Source organism: Cryptomeria japonica, chromosome 6, assembly GCF_030272615.1.
Source record: "Cryptomeria japonica chromosome 6, Sugi_1.0, whole genome shotgun sequence".
Classification (NCBI taxonomy): domain Eukaryota; kingdom Viridiplantae; phylum Streptophyta; class Pinopsida; order Cupressales; family Cupressaceae; genus Cryptomeria; species Cryptomeria japonica.
In genome coordinates, this window is record NC_081410.1 from 393962559 (window position 1) to 393975513 (window position 12955).

General features: G+C 39.1%; 1 protein-coding gene across 1 annotated transcript in view; it reads left to right on the forward strand.

The window, feature by feature from the left end:
* Positions 1 to 12737, forward strand: part of LOC131038306 (vacuolar sorting protein 18) — a 394486-nt gene extending 381749 nt beyond the window's left edge. The window contains exons 24-25 of the mRNA XM_057970666.2: positions 11562 to 11693; positions 11927 to 12737. Of these exons, the coding sequence (XP_057826649.1) occupies positions 11562 to 11693; positions 11927 to 12091 (297 nt within the window). The 3' untranslated portion in view covers positions 12092 to 12737. The remainder of the gene's footprint in view (positions 1 to 11561; positions 11694 to 11926) is intronic.
* Positions 12738 to 12955: the final 218 nt, after the last annotated feature.

The window sequence follows — 12955 nt, forward strand, 5'->3', positions numbered from 1 at the left end:
CGACCATCCCAATAGGACGAGCAATCAAAGAGCAGGAGAGGGAAGAATTCAAAGATTCCGTGCAGAATATGCTCAGATAACTTGACGAAATGACCGCTGAGAGAGATATGTACCGGGCTCGTGCTGAGCAAGTTGAGGGGTACATAGATCAAGTGTTGAGACCACTGCAGCATGCCGTGAGTCCCATGTTCCCCCATTGGCACTAGCACAAAAGACTACAGCTGAATTTGAAGGAGTGTGTGACACTACCAAGGTCATCAGGGAATGGATTCGGGGCATTAAAGAAAGGGGAGAGCAAATCATCAACGATGTGTGGAAGATGGCCCACGACCGAGAGACCATTCGCATCAAGATATTTGAAGTAAAGAAGGAATACTTCAAGGTCCATGAGATGGTTGGTATGGTTTCCCCCTCATGAGGGCTCTTTTCTGGACCCACACTCAAATTCCCACATTGCATACTATCCTGGATCCCTACGACATCAGCACTTTCAAAGAATGGTAATGGACTGCCAGAACGAAAAATGATATGAAACATACCATAAATAAAGAGCAGGATGAGTGCGAGGAAATTTTGTCAAACATGAAGGATCTTGGTGAAAGGATCCTCAGATCGATGGTCCTTGGTTGGAAGAGCAGCATGAGGGATAATGAGGTACGACCAAGGTGGGAGGATAGATTGAGAATTGATAAAGCCACGTACTCCATAGAAGACCTGGAATTTGCCAGTGAGCTACGTGCAGACAAATTGGGTTTTGAAACTCGTCGGTCGGTCTAGAGTGATGAGTTGAAACATGTGGATCACCACCGAGAGGGTATGCAGTACAAAATACGCCATCCTCCTATGCCCCCCAACAAGGTACTGTTCCAACTGTGCATGAGATTTCAGGATTACGTTCGGGTAGAACGTGCAGCAAATCGAGACATCTGGGGAGAGTACTTGCACAACGAAGTTGAATTTTTGGAGAAAGAGTCTACCTCGGGGAAGGAAAAAGTGCTTTCTTGAGAATATTTGTTTCTTTCAAATTCTAAATGCACTTTTTCAGCATAAAGTTTCTTTCCAACTACCAAAGTCATTGTAAATTTTTGAGCTCCGTGCAAGTGCACTTTTTGGATCAGCTTTATGTTTGGTAGTTGGTAGTTATTAGTTACTTTATGGTTGGTGGTGATATTTTGTTTTCCATTTATGGGTATGGGCAGCCATGTTTCATAGGATGAATTTGAGCCACTTGTAGAATCAAATCCTGGCCATTCATCCATTTTTGAAAATCTATATAAGGAATAGTCCCTTCTTTTTTTTTAGTAAGAAATTGTGGATTGTTGCAAAAGCTTTGCAGAAATACATTCAGACTTAGTGAAGATTAAAGTTGTTATTGTTTCATGTGAGTGCATGGTCTTTCTTCACTCTTTAAATTTATGTATGCATTTTGCTTTACAAAATAATATTTGCAAGTTGATTTTTGATAGAAATCTTCGTTCATACCATTAAGGATTGACTGATTGCAAGTTCCTCTGGATGGTTAGTCTGAACTTATTAGTATGCTTAGTTCGGTTTTTTGAACATGGAATGCATGAATCTCTCAAATTCAGTGTTTATGTTTAAAAACTTGAAAATTTGTTTCCCCTTTGAAGATTGCATCAATTTTATGTAGTAGTGCAAATTGTTGGCAAAATAAAATTTGATTATTGCAAGATTTCTATCTATTAGCTTGAAGGTGTTATTTTTAGGTAGATTAATTAGGCATTTTCTCCCTCTTTTCCCTTCCTTTTTTCCTCCTTTTTTTTACCAAAGTTGAATTCCAAACAGCATCGTATTAAAGCAAAATCTGATGAAATCAAAACCGTAGGATCTTAGGGAACCTATGTGAACAAAACCAATTCTGTCTAATCGTAAGTCCCCTTTGTGTTTCCAGCAAAACACATCAAACTGTTGAGCTATCCTGCAGTCAAGACCTGACAATCGAAACCTTGAGGTCGTCCCCATTGATCAACTAAAATAGCATTAGGGATTTCCTTATCTCAAGAGAGGATAGGATACTTAGCATTCTATTCTGTGTTGATCGGAGAGAGTTGTAGCAACACGACTTTAGCCATGTCAACACAACCCATCATAAATTAGATTTTGTGTACTTTTGGGTAGCAAATATAGAGCATTGCCAAAGGCTGAATGAAGATTGGTTACATAGAGCTACCCAAGCAAAGATGCTTACTGCCCAAGCAAGACAACACCTCCAAAAAGTCAAAGAACGTCGCAATCAGCTAGATGATGCAAGGAAACAAAGAGAATCATCCATTAGGTCTTTATTTTTTCCAAGGGAAGAAGAAGACAGCGAAGATATATTGAAGAGGTTTAAGCATCAGTCTGATTTTTTGAGTTTGATCAGCAATTCTCTTTCATCTAATGAGTCAAATTTGAAACCTTGCATTGAGAATATTCAAGTAGGGATGGCTAGGTGTGAAGTTGATTCCTTCCTGCCTAGAGTTGATGAGATATTGGGTGGCATTCATAGTGGACCAGCCAATAAAAGTTTGTCTATGATGCAAAACGAAAACATCTACTATTCATCCGTGGACTTGTCACCTCTTTCTAATGATATGGCAGCGATCTACTTGTTGATTGGTGATTTATTCTTCATAGATTCTACATGGGATAGTGGCTGTCCTAGTTGGAATCATTTAGCACTTCTTGATTTTGCATTGACTACATCAGCGATTCAGTATGGGAATGTTGAGGGGTATTTCTTTTGGATATTCTTTGATTGGCATTGGTTTGATGACATGTTTGATATCATCCATGTTGCTGATCAAAGTTATGACAGTGAGGGTTAGTGGCCATTTGTGTTGGTTATTTGGCATATGGGAGTTCATCTTCACATTGTCTTGATGTCTTACATGCATGGATGGTTACTTCAGGGTGATTGGTTGACAAACTTCTTATTCATCTCTTACAGCAGGTTCTATATTTTGATATGGGATCCGGGTATCGATTGGTTGTCTGCATGGATTCCATGTTGTTGCTTCACAGATTGTGGTGTATGGTATTTCTATCAGAGTGGAGCAGCGGGTTGCTTGGAGATTGCTTGAGAGCAAGCAATCTCGGGAAGGGAGGATTGTAATGTCCCCTTCCTAGGTGACAGGCAATTGAGCAAGGATTTGCCTATCATCGGGTTTCCGTAGGCCGATGGAGTGAAGAGGGAACCCATTCTAAGGCTTGTGGAGTTGTGTAAGGGATTTATAAGCCATTTTGGATGTTCAGAGGCAGTTCCTACTTTTTAGGAGGGATCCCTATTTTTTTATGGAATGACTGGGAGTTGGTCCCGCGATGTCTACAAACCATTCCGGATGATTTGAGACCATCTCCTATTTTTTAGGGTAGACTGTCAGTTGATTGGTTGACCACCTGGAGGACCAGGGAGCAAAGCAAGAGCCTTTACGTGCATTTTCAGTTGATTGGAGACAATCTCCTAACTTTTAGGAGAATCCCTATTTCTTAGGACACTGCCAATTCACCTACTATATTTGGACATCACCAGAAGGGTACGTGCATCATCAATTTTTAGTTTGGGGGAGGCCAGGTGATGGAATTTGAATAAATTAAATATTAAAGTTTAACTTTAATATTTAATAAAAGAAATAAAGTTAAGTGATTATAATCACTTTATAATGGTTCGATAAAGTATCTTTATATTATACTAAAGGAGACCACCTCGGGCCATGATGGCTAGGGGACATGATTTAAGTTGTTTTTAAACAAGTTAAAATAATAAAATGAAGCCTAGGAGATAAGGTATGGTCAGCCTAGAGGAGGAAATAACTTTATTTAAGAATGATAATAATGGAAAGGCAACCCTAAAATTAAATTAGGGTTTTGAGACAACAAAAGAACATTGGAGGCAGCCATTTGATTATCTTTGAAATCATTTTTACAATCAACTTTTGGAAATTGAGCTCTGCAACTCAATTCAACAGCTTAGCAACTTTAAGGAACGAAAACTCCTTGAAGAGAAGGTGAAATTGGACGATACCCCAATTCACAGGATGGAGGAATTCACTGTGAATTCCTAATTGAGCTTTAATTCAGATTCACTTCAGCATATACAGGGAATTTATATGCAGATTGGAGAGGGTTTCAGACTGAGAAGGCAGATAATTCATTTCCTAGGGTAGCTATACAACCTCCATACGCAGTTGTACCATTTGGTGGGCTTCCAGGGTGCTAGCTACCATTAATCCAGCCAGTAGAGGGCTTGAATCTCCTAAATTTATTATGGTCAGCGTTGCACATCAATATTTCAATGATTAAATTGGTTACAGGAATAATTCTCCCTTCCGGAATAGTGTTTTGTTTTGTAGATCGAATAATCCTCCTAGGAATCATGCATGGAAATTAGTGGAATTCAATTATTTGTTTTTGGTAATCACTATTGGGTCAAATAAAGCTCATTAGAGCCATTGTTGTCCTTGTGCCAAAGGAAGATGTGACAGAGGATGATTGTGTTGTCCCTGCACTTGATGAAGCCAAGGCTGAAGGAGACGAAGATCAAGTGAGCTCCGTAGAGAAGCTCAACACTGAAGAGCAGTTTGCAGCACCCCCACCAATGGAGGATGCAATCCAAGAGCCCGTTGAAGACATTTTTGAGGACCAGGCTATCGAAGAGTCCCTTCTATTTGAAGATATACTGACAGAGGTGCATAAGGCCGCATGGTTCATACAACCCAAAGATGCACCAGTGGATGATGATTTCCACTTTCTTGAATTCGTGTTCCAGACTGATTTTCAGCCTGTTTAACCCAATGAAGAGCTTGATGCTGATTTGCACAAGCCGGACGCAAGCGTGATGCTGCACCACCAGTTGCGACCTCCTGAGGCTGCTAAAGCTTTTCCGCTGCACAACACCCCGCACGACTCAGAAACTTGTCAGGTTGTGTATTTCCTTTCTGCTATTAATTTTGAAAGTTTTTAGTTTGATTTTGAATATCCTAGGAAAGCAACCTGTAAATGGATTAACCACGGACCTAATGAACTACCCCAACTGATAATACTGCCCGATGTCCTAGTTAAACTCGAAAGTGGCCAACTAAAAATTTTCTTTTCAAAATTTAAAGACAAACTAGCCAAACTTAGAACTGTCCCCACTGCCCTGTTATTGCTGCACATACTAAGAAATCATCTTGGGGCAGGAACATGTGTGTATAGTCCACATTTTGTACAATCAGTCTCTTCTTGTATATAGTTAGCTTAGGTTTTTTTATTTTTTGTTTTAGAGTAGTTTTTCTTTCTGTTTCTAGCTTAGATTTTTTGTTTTCTATTTTAGTTTAGTTTGCTTTCCATAGTGTAGGTGTCCTTTCAGAAGGAGTTGTCTCCCTATTAGTTTTTGCAAGAGGGTTTGTTTTCTTTCCCAACATTGGTGTGCGAAGCTAGGAAATTTTTCCAGCTCATTTCTCGAATGTCGACTTTGGTAGAACACCTAATTGACAGTTGCCCCCGTAGTCAATTCATTTGGTTTAAGGCTTAGTCATTTTAAAAATTTAGTTGCTTACTGCACTTTGTCACCAACATTGCGATCACTGCACCTTAGATTCTTAATATCGCTCGTCCGTTGTCTTGTCAAAGGGAAGTCATTGCAAGTAAAAAATCTGAAGCTCTACTTCAGCGACCACTATAACGCTCAATCCTACGTAGGCTTCATTGCTTACCAGCCAATGTGAAAAAAGTGAAAATCAAAGAAAAATCAAAAGCAAAGAAATATCAAATTGTTTGGCTTTGGGAGTGCAGACATCTCTGCCAGTATTCAAAAAGAGTAATTTATCGGAAACAGAGCAATCTTTGTGAGCTTACAGGCAATAACCTCGTCGGGGCTATAGACGCTCTGATGCAGGAGCATCGATCTAGTTCTTACCAGTTGAGCAGTTTTCAGTGGAATTGCTTGAGAGCGTGGCATTTCTTCATGTTTGAGTGTTTAGCATTGTGGTTTTGGGTTTATCCCCTTGTGTTCGTGGTCTTTACCGTGTTCGAGTTTCATAGCATTTGGATTTGTTTCCGATGAGATGTGGATTCCGGTATTGTCCCGGTCGTTGTGTTCTTACCGGTTAGCCTGGCTGTATGTTGAGCGAAGATGAATTCTGGTTGCGATTGATCTTCGTGACTTGCGGATCGTTGGAGGTGTTGCTTTGGGCCTTGGTCGGTATTCCCGGAGGTCTGCACATCATTTTTATGATTTGGAGATTGTTCTTAGTGATTTGAGTCGACATGTTACCGTTGCACGTTTCATGAACCGGTTGGTCTTTGGGCCGACTTGATTGAGTTGTAATTATTTGCAAATGATTTAAAAATGGAAGCTTGTGAATCATTTGAGGACGGAGAAAAGTTAGAAGATTGAAGACAGAGCTTTGAGATTGAGCGAAGATGTAGAACCGGCGAGATTTTGATCCGGTAGGACTGAGGTCCGGATTAGGATAGAACCGGCAGACTATTACCAGAGACCGTCTTGATGTGTATATGATCTGCGGATCTAGTAATTGCATTGTAAGCATTGTTTGTATCCTGGACTGCGATCCAGCATGTGGCATGTATAATTCTTCAAATTGTAATAAGATTCATTCACATTGTTTACCGGTTTTATGTGTTCTGTGTTGTTACCGGTTGTTCTTTCTGTTGTTTCTAGCACCTTGTTACCGGTTACCAGTATGCTTTGCATGATTTATGTTATAAGCTGCAAGGTTGGGTTGTCCTTCATTGGATCTCCTTGCCTTGACTGCGTCACGCTCACTGGCAGCGGGGCAATATCCAGGTTGCTTTTGAAGTCAGCTTCACCTATGTAGCTTGCCCTAACTAAACGATGATATCCCAACTTTCTTTAAGCTGGAATGAACTTCACTACACACACTCGATTTTCAAGGTTGGTGACTCGATTCAGTTTGCGACCTCATTTTTGCCATGAATCTGTCTTTGTCATTTGGGTTGTTTTGTGGGGTATATACCAGAGATTCTGGGGTTTGATCCAAATGGTCATCCTCAAAATGTTCGGGAACATTTCCCAGCCGAGTCGCCATTTGTTGTGCGTTAAGCACACATCACCCTACTTCACAGGGAATCCCAAGTTTTTTGTTGCAATCTGCCTGTCTGTGAGAGGAGTTAGGTGTTTTGAGAGCCTGAGTCAAAATCAAGCAATCAAACCAAAATCGCCATTTTCATGTGAAATCCCGAAAGTCCATAGGCTCCAGCAATTAAATAAATCGCACCTTCTAGGGGAAAGATCCAAATTTCGTAGGAAGGGCGTGAGAAATAGAACACAGAGACATCTCACATTTAGACGCTAAGGCCCAAAATTTGTTTTCAAACAATGAAAGGGGGGGGCGTTAAGAGAGAGAACCAAAATCGCACATTTTCTCTTAAATGCTCGAAATAAACCCCTCTCAGATCACTGAAAGTCTCCTGGATTCGGCTTAGAGGGTCAAAGTGCAAAGTAAAAGTAAGGGGGCAAAATCTCAAAGTGCCTCTCAAGGCCGTGAAAGTCCTGACTCTCCAAAATCGCGCCAAAGTGACCAGAAGGCTGAAAAACAGCAAATCTCACAAACGGAGCTTGGAGGCCGAAAATCAACAAAATTCCAAAATCTCACAAAATCGTCTTTTAGGCCGAAAACGACTCCAGGAATCAAATTGCGCAAAATGGCTCTATGAGCCGAAAATGAACTAAAGCCTCCCACATCATGCGAAACGGCTCTCTAGACCAAAAATGATAAAAGAGTTCAAAGTCATGCAAAAGAGCATTTGAGCTGAAAATGAAATCAATAAGGTAAGTTCGCATTTTAACTTCATTTGGCCAAAATTAGAAGACAACTCGCAAAAAGGCTCGCCGAAAATGATAAGCAAGTTCTAAGTCACGCATTTTCACCTCATAGACCGAAAATGATAAAAGATCAAGTCGTGCAAAACACTCCATTTGCCCGAAAAGTCATTCACGGACTAAAATCTCGCCAAATGAGTCCATAGGCCGAAAATGAAGTGAAACGTCCAAAATCACAATGTATCTAAAAGGACCCGAATTTCACTAATCAAAGGTGAAAGGGCGAAAAGATAACAAAGTATTGCATTTTATTTCAAAGGGCCGAATTTTTCCCTTAGTCGCCCAAGTAATTGCAAATGCAATTAAAGGGAGACGTTTTAAAAGTTAAGATTTTGCAAACATAAAAGTTCGTCCAAATTTCATTTAAAGGTGGGCACTTTCTATCAAAGGGGTTTAAATCTTGCATTTAAAGCCAAAGTGGCCGATTTTCGTCACAAGTGAAGGGAGCATTTCAACTTACAGGTTTAAATCTCGTGTTTTAACCATAAAACCCTTATTTTGCAAAGGAGGGAACTTATATTGTTTTTTAAAGAAAACATTTTTCGTCTTCGCCAAGACAAAGCCCGACATCGCTTAAAATTTGATTTTTGTTAAATGAATTTATTTAATTTTTCAAAAATAATTAATTTAAATCGAAATTGATTGTTTGCAGATTGACATCAAGAGGAACTAAGGTGGCGACTTAAAGCTCAAACCTGATCACAATCAAAGCCGGAAGCAAGGATGCAGAAGCGTAGGATCAAAGCAACAAAGCCAGGCGTTGCTAATGAAGAACACATTGCGGAGCGCAGGATCAAAAAACGAAGCACGGAGAAACGTGCCACCACCAGACCACAAAGTTGAGGTCCACCAGCTAGACCGAAGATTAAAAAAACACTCAGAATGCAACAAGTCTATGCATTCTCAAAAATGCACAGCCAGAAGAAATTCTAGAAAATCAGTTTGAAAACTAAATTGTTTAATGTACATGACTATCTGTGGGCCCTACCTTATGTATTCAAAACAAAAAGACACGGGTCAGTTATTTCCAACTATCAGGTTGACCGAATTAATGCCAAACAGTTGTAGGTAGTTGAGAATGTGGTTGGGAGGATAACTAAGGATTAAATGGGCATGGGTTAAAGCTACCAAGTTCTAGAAGGCAGATTAGAACTATTGGATGCAGTCAATCGTGGCCTTTGATTCATAATTGTAAAATCTATAAAAGGCAAGATGCCTCTCATTGTTAAGGGTTAGATTGTTAGACAGTTAGATAGTTAGAGTTTTTGTAGAAAGTTAGAATTTAGTAGTTAGGAATAGAGTAGAATTTCTGTAGAAATTGTTGTAATAGCAGCTGAAATCAATATATGGACATTGATTTGGTGTTTATCATCTTGGTTTTAGTCTATTTGCATGGTTTCCTTGAACAGGTTTAGATAGATTCTTTCTGGTGTGCAAGTATTTAATGGATTCGGGTTCATACCATTGGGGATATGTTGATTGTGTATCTCTGTGTATGGTTATCCTGAACCTTTAAAATTGTGTTTAGTTCAATTGTAGGTGTCTGTGTGAGTTGCACCAGAATTGGGTGCTTAGGCATGCAACTGCAGTCTGAAAATCTTCTAAGTCCCCTTGAAGATTGCACCGTTCTTGTGAGGTTGTGAGTTATTCTAGCCAAGCAGGGATTGGTTATGTCAAATCCGTCTACTTGCACACCAGTCTTGTTAATTTTAGGTCTCCTAAACCCTTATCCTTTGCTTTTATTTCCCAGTTTGAGAATCAGATGCAAACCATCTTGTTGTGAACGTAAGGCCCCTTGTGCTCCTAGCAAAACACATCAACTATTGAGCTATCCCGCAGTCATGAATTGACACTTGGAACCTTGAGGTTGTCCCCTTTGATCAACTAAAACAGCATTAGGGCTTCCTTATACAAGAGAGGATAGGATACTCAGCGAGTAATTCTATTCTACGTTGGCCGAATAGAGTTGTAGCAATACGATTTTAGCCACATCAACAGAACCTATGCCGAGTTTTTGTCAACATTGAGTCTAGTAAAAGCCCGCACGTGTAGGTGTGTTGGCTTGGGCGGTGGGTTTGTTCCCCATCGGTCTCGGGTTTGACTCCCTCTCGGGTTTAAGAGGGAGGACTGGTTGCGGGCTCTGGCTTCTCCCCCTAGGAGACTAGTCTCGCCTCAGCTCGCCCCTTCCTAACCCCAACTTGGCAATAAAGTAAGCTCAAGGTAAGGCAGGTTGGGTCGTTGGGCTGGGTCGCGGGGATACCCCTAGCGTACCAAAAAAAAAACATTGAGTCTAGTAACACTAGCAAAAACACAGGTCCATATAACAAAAATAAAATATATATAACTAAAATTGTGTTTAGAAGCCTTCAATTACTTAATACAACTACATGATTAGGTTTTAATTGGGTCAATCCTACATTGGATGCATTGTAAGGGTGACTTACAAGTTACAAGGCATTACCTGCTACAAAAGCTTTGCTAATAGAAAAAGATGCTTGAGGGGAGAAGGCCAAAGCAGTGGGGATTACATTGACTATTCCTTTTCCTATTTACAAATTATTGAAGATGTTTGTGTGCTAAGTGGGTCCCTCTGCCTTGAAATTATTACCAAAGTATACAAAGAAAAAATGCCATTAGTAAACGACCACTCATAGATGACTTAAAGCACCAACAATTCAAATTCCACAAATTAAAAACTCTAATTAATAAACTTTGTTATTTGTATTCTTTTAACTTGCTCTATGAACATGGATTCAACTATCGTGCACCTTAATCACGTCCACAGCTACGGACCTTAGTACCGTTGAACCTTGTAATGGCCAATGCTAGAAAACCAAATGAAGGGTTGAAAAGCTTTTGCCTTGTAACAACACTAAAGTACCTTCGCACTTCATCTTTCAAATGAATGGAGAACATTAGTATAAAGGTTTTACGGTAAGCTCAAAATCTACTAAAATTTCTCAATAAGCTAACCATCTGTCGATGAGCCTATGTACACAATAATTTCATTAAGCGTCCTCATCAATGAATCAAAGATTTGAAATGGTTTGAAAGACATGCCAGACAAGAAATCCTTGTTTCTAAAATGTATCTTCTGAAATTTTCTGCCAGCAAATTAAAGAAGATGAAAGTACATAATGTCAAATCTACAATGACAACCTGTCAATTGTCCATTGAGCTGTGGTCTAGTAATAGTTTGGAGAACAAGCTTCAAAAACAACCTCAGTTCAATTTGTGGTGGGCAGTCTCATCTGTTAATACTTCTTTCAACGGCAAGTGGAAGCCCCAACAGCATTAGTGGCCTACGGATCAGCGGCCTGGATCCTTGCGGGTGAGTAGAATTGGAATATAAAACAAGCTGAATCTTTGATAAGTAAGATTGAAACAATTGTACACTTAAGACATCTGATAATCTTTTTTAAGTAACAAGGTACCACAATAAAATGACCTTATAATATAGTCCATCTTATGATTCCTCATATGAATTGTCTTGTGATCTCTGTAAATCAGTGGCTAAGAATGTAATGAAGTTTCCCATTTTCTTTCCAACCCAAATAGGGGATGGAATGCCATATGTAAACTGAGTAATTGTGTTCATGGAGAACATATTTGAACTTTATAGACTAGCATTTACTCGGAGTAAATTTCTCTGTTATTTTTGTATCATGCAATTATTTTTATAGCTGTAATTTGTTATTGCATTCATATTTTGCAGGCAGAGCGCATACTTGATCTGCAGCGGAGGCTGAGTTTAGCTGTGAACTCAGGGACAACCCTCAATTTAGAAAGAACGTCAAGCATTGCAGATGAAGAAGCACAAGTCAGCACCAGATCACCCACAGATCAGGTTTATACTTGGCTTGTAATATGATATGGTTTTCCACAAATTAGATAGTAATGTGATATGTTTCTGTTTCCATTGCTGAAATATTTTTCTTCAATTCAAATTTCCTGTCCGTCTTGTATTCTTTTCCCATGCTGTACAAGATTCTGCAGGCCATTGCTTATTCTGTCATATCTATTTTTTCTTCTACTTTGAAGGTCATGATTTCTGAATCGCCAGTTTTCTTTATTGTTTAGATTCGAGCACAGCTTGATGATGCTGTGGCTGGGGAATGCCCATTTTGTGGAGAGTTGATGATAAAGGAGATCTCCTTGCCTTTTATTATGCCCGAGGAAACAGAACATGTAATGTCATGGGACATAAAAGGTGGTACATTTTCACGAGAGTATGGTTTAACATAAAGAGCTCTCTGGGAGAATGGTTCAAATCGTACCTTTGAAAGCTACAATCAGCATTGAGTCAGATTGGTTCAGCAGAAACAATATGTAAAAAGTTATATGATTTATTTGGGATAAATGTATGGTTTACAATCCAAGTTTGAGTTTTGGAATGGTCAAGTATACACAACTTCATGACGATGCGGCTACATTTCAATCAGCTGAAGATATAAATACTGAGTTAACAGGGATCCACCTGGAGACAGCGAGGAATATGTTATTTCCTTGAGATGTTCCTCTTTCGCCTGAGCAGTGAATGTTTGGTCTTTTTATGCAGTATTGGGGATTTGAATTGAGAACAATAAATGCTTTGTTCGTCACCATTTGGATATGATTGAGTTGTGATCGGGCAATCTTGGATTTTCTAACTAATGAATTTTTGCTACAGAACCAAATTTTCACCTTTCACAAGCATAAGCATTGAGATAGTTAAGCCATCAAAAAGTTCATAAGATTATTTATTAGTGTTTTCCATATTTAAATTGAAGCACAAAATTAAAGTGATATATTCAATTTAACAGTGTGTATCTAATGGTTAATGTCGAGATGATGTAAAACGTGCTATTAAAAAACACATATAAGGAGTTGTTATTGAGTAGTTTAAACTTAATCATCTTAGGGCAGTCTTGATCCGTCTTGTTTCTCAAAGGAAGTTACCTTTGTTTAGTTTTTTACTCGCAAGTTCAACCAGAGTAATATTGGATCAATTTGTATATAAGATCGATTGTATAAGACTGAACAGGATCTCTATTATTTAATTACTTCTAATCTTAAAGATTCAATTCAAATACAAAATTCTTTATATAAGACCCTTAACTCTTCTTCAGT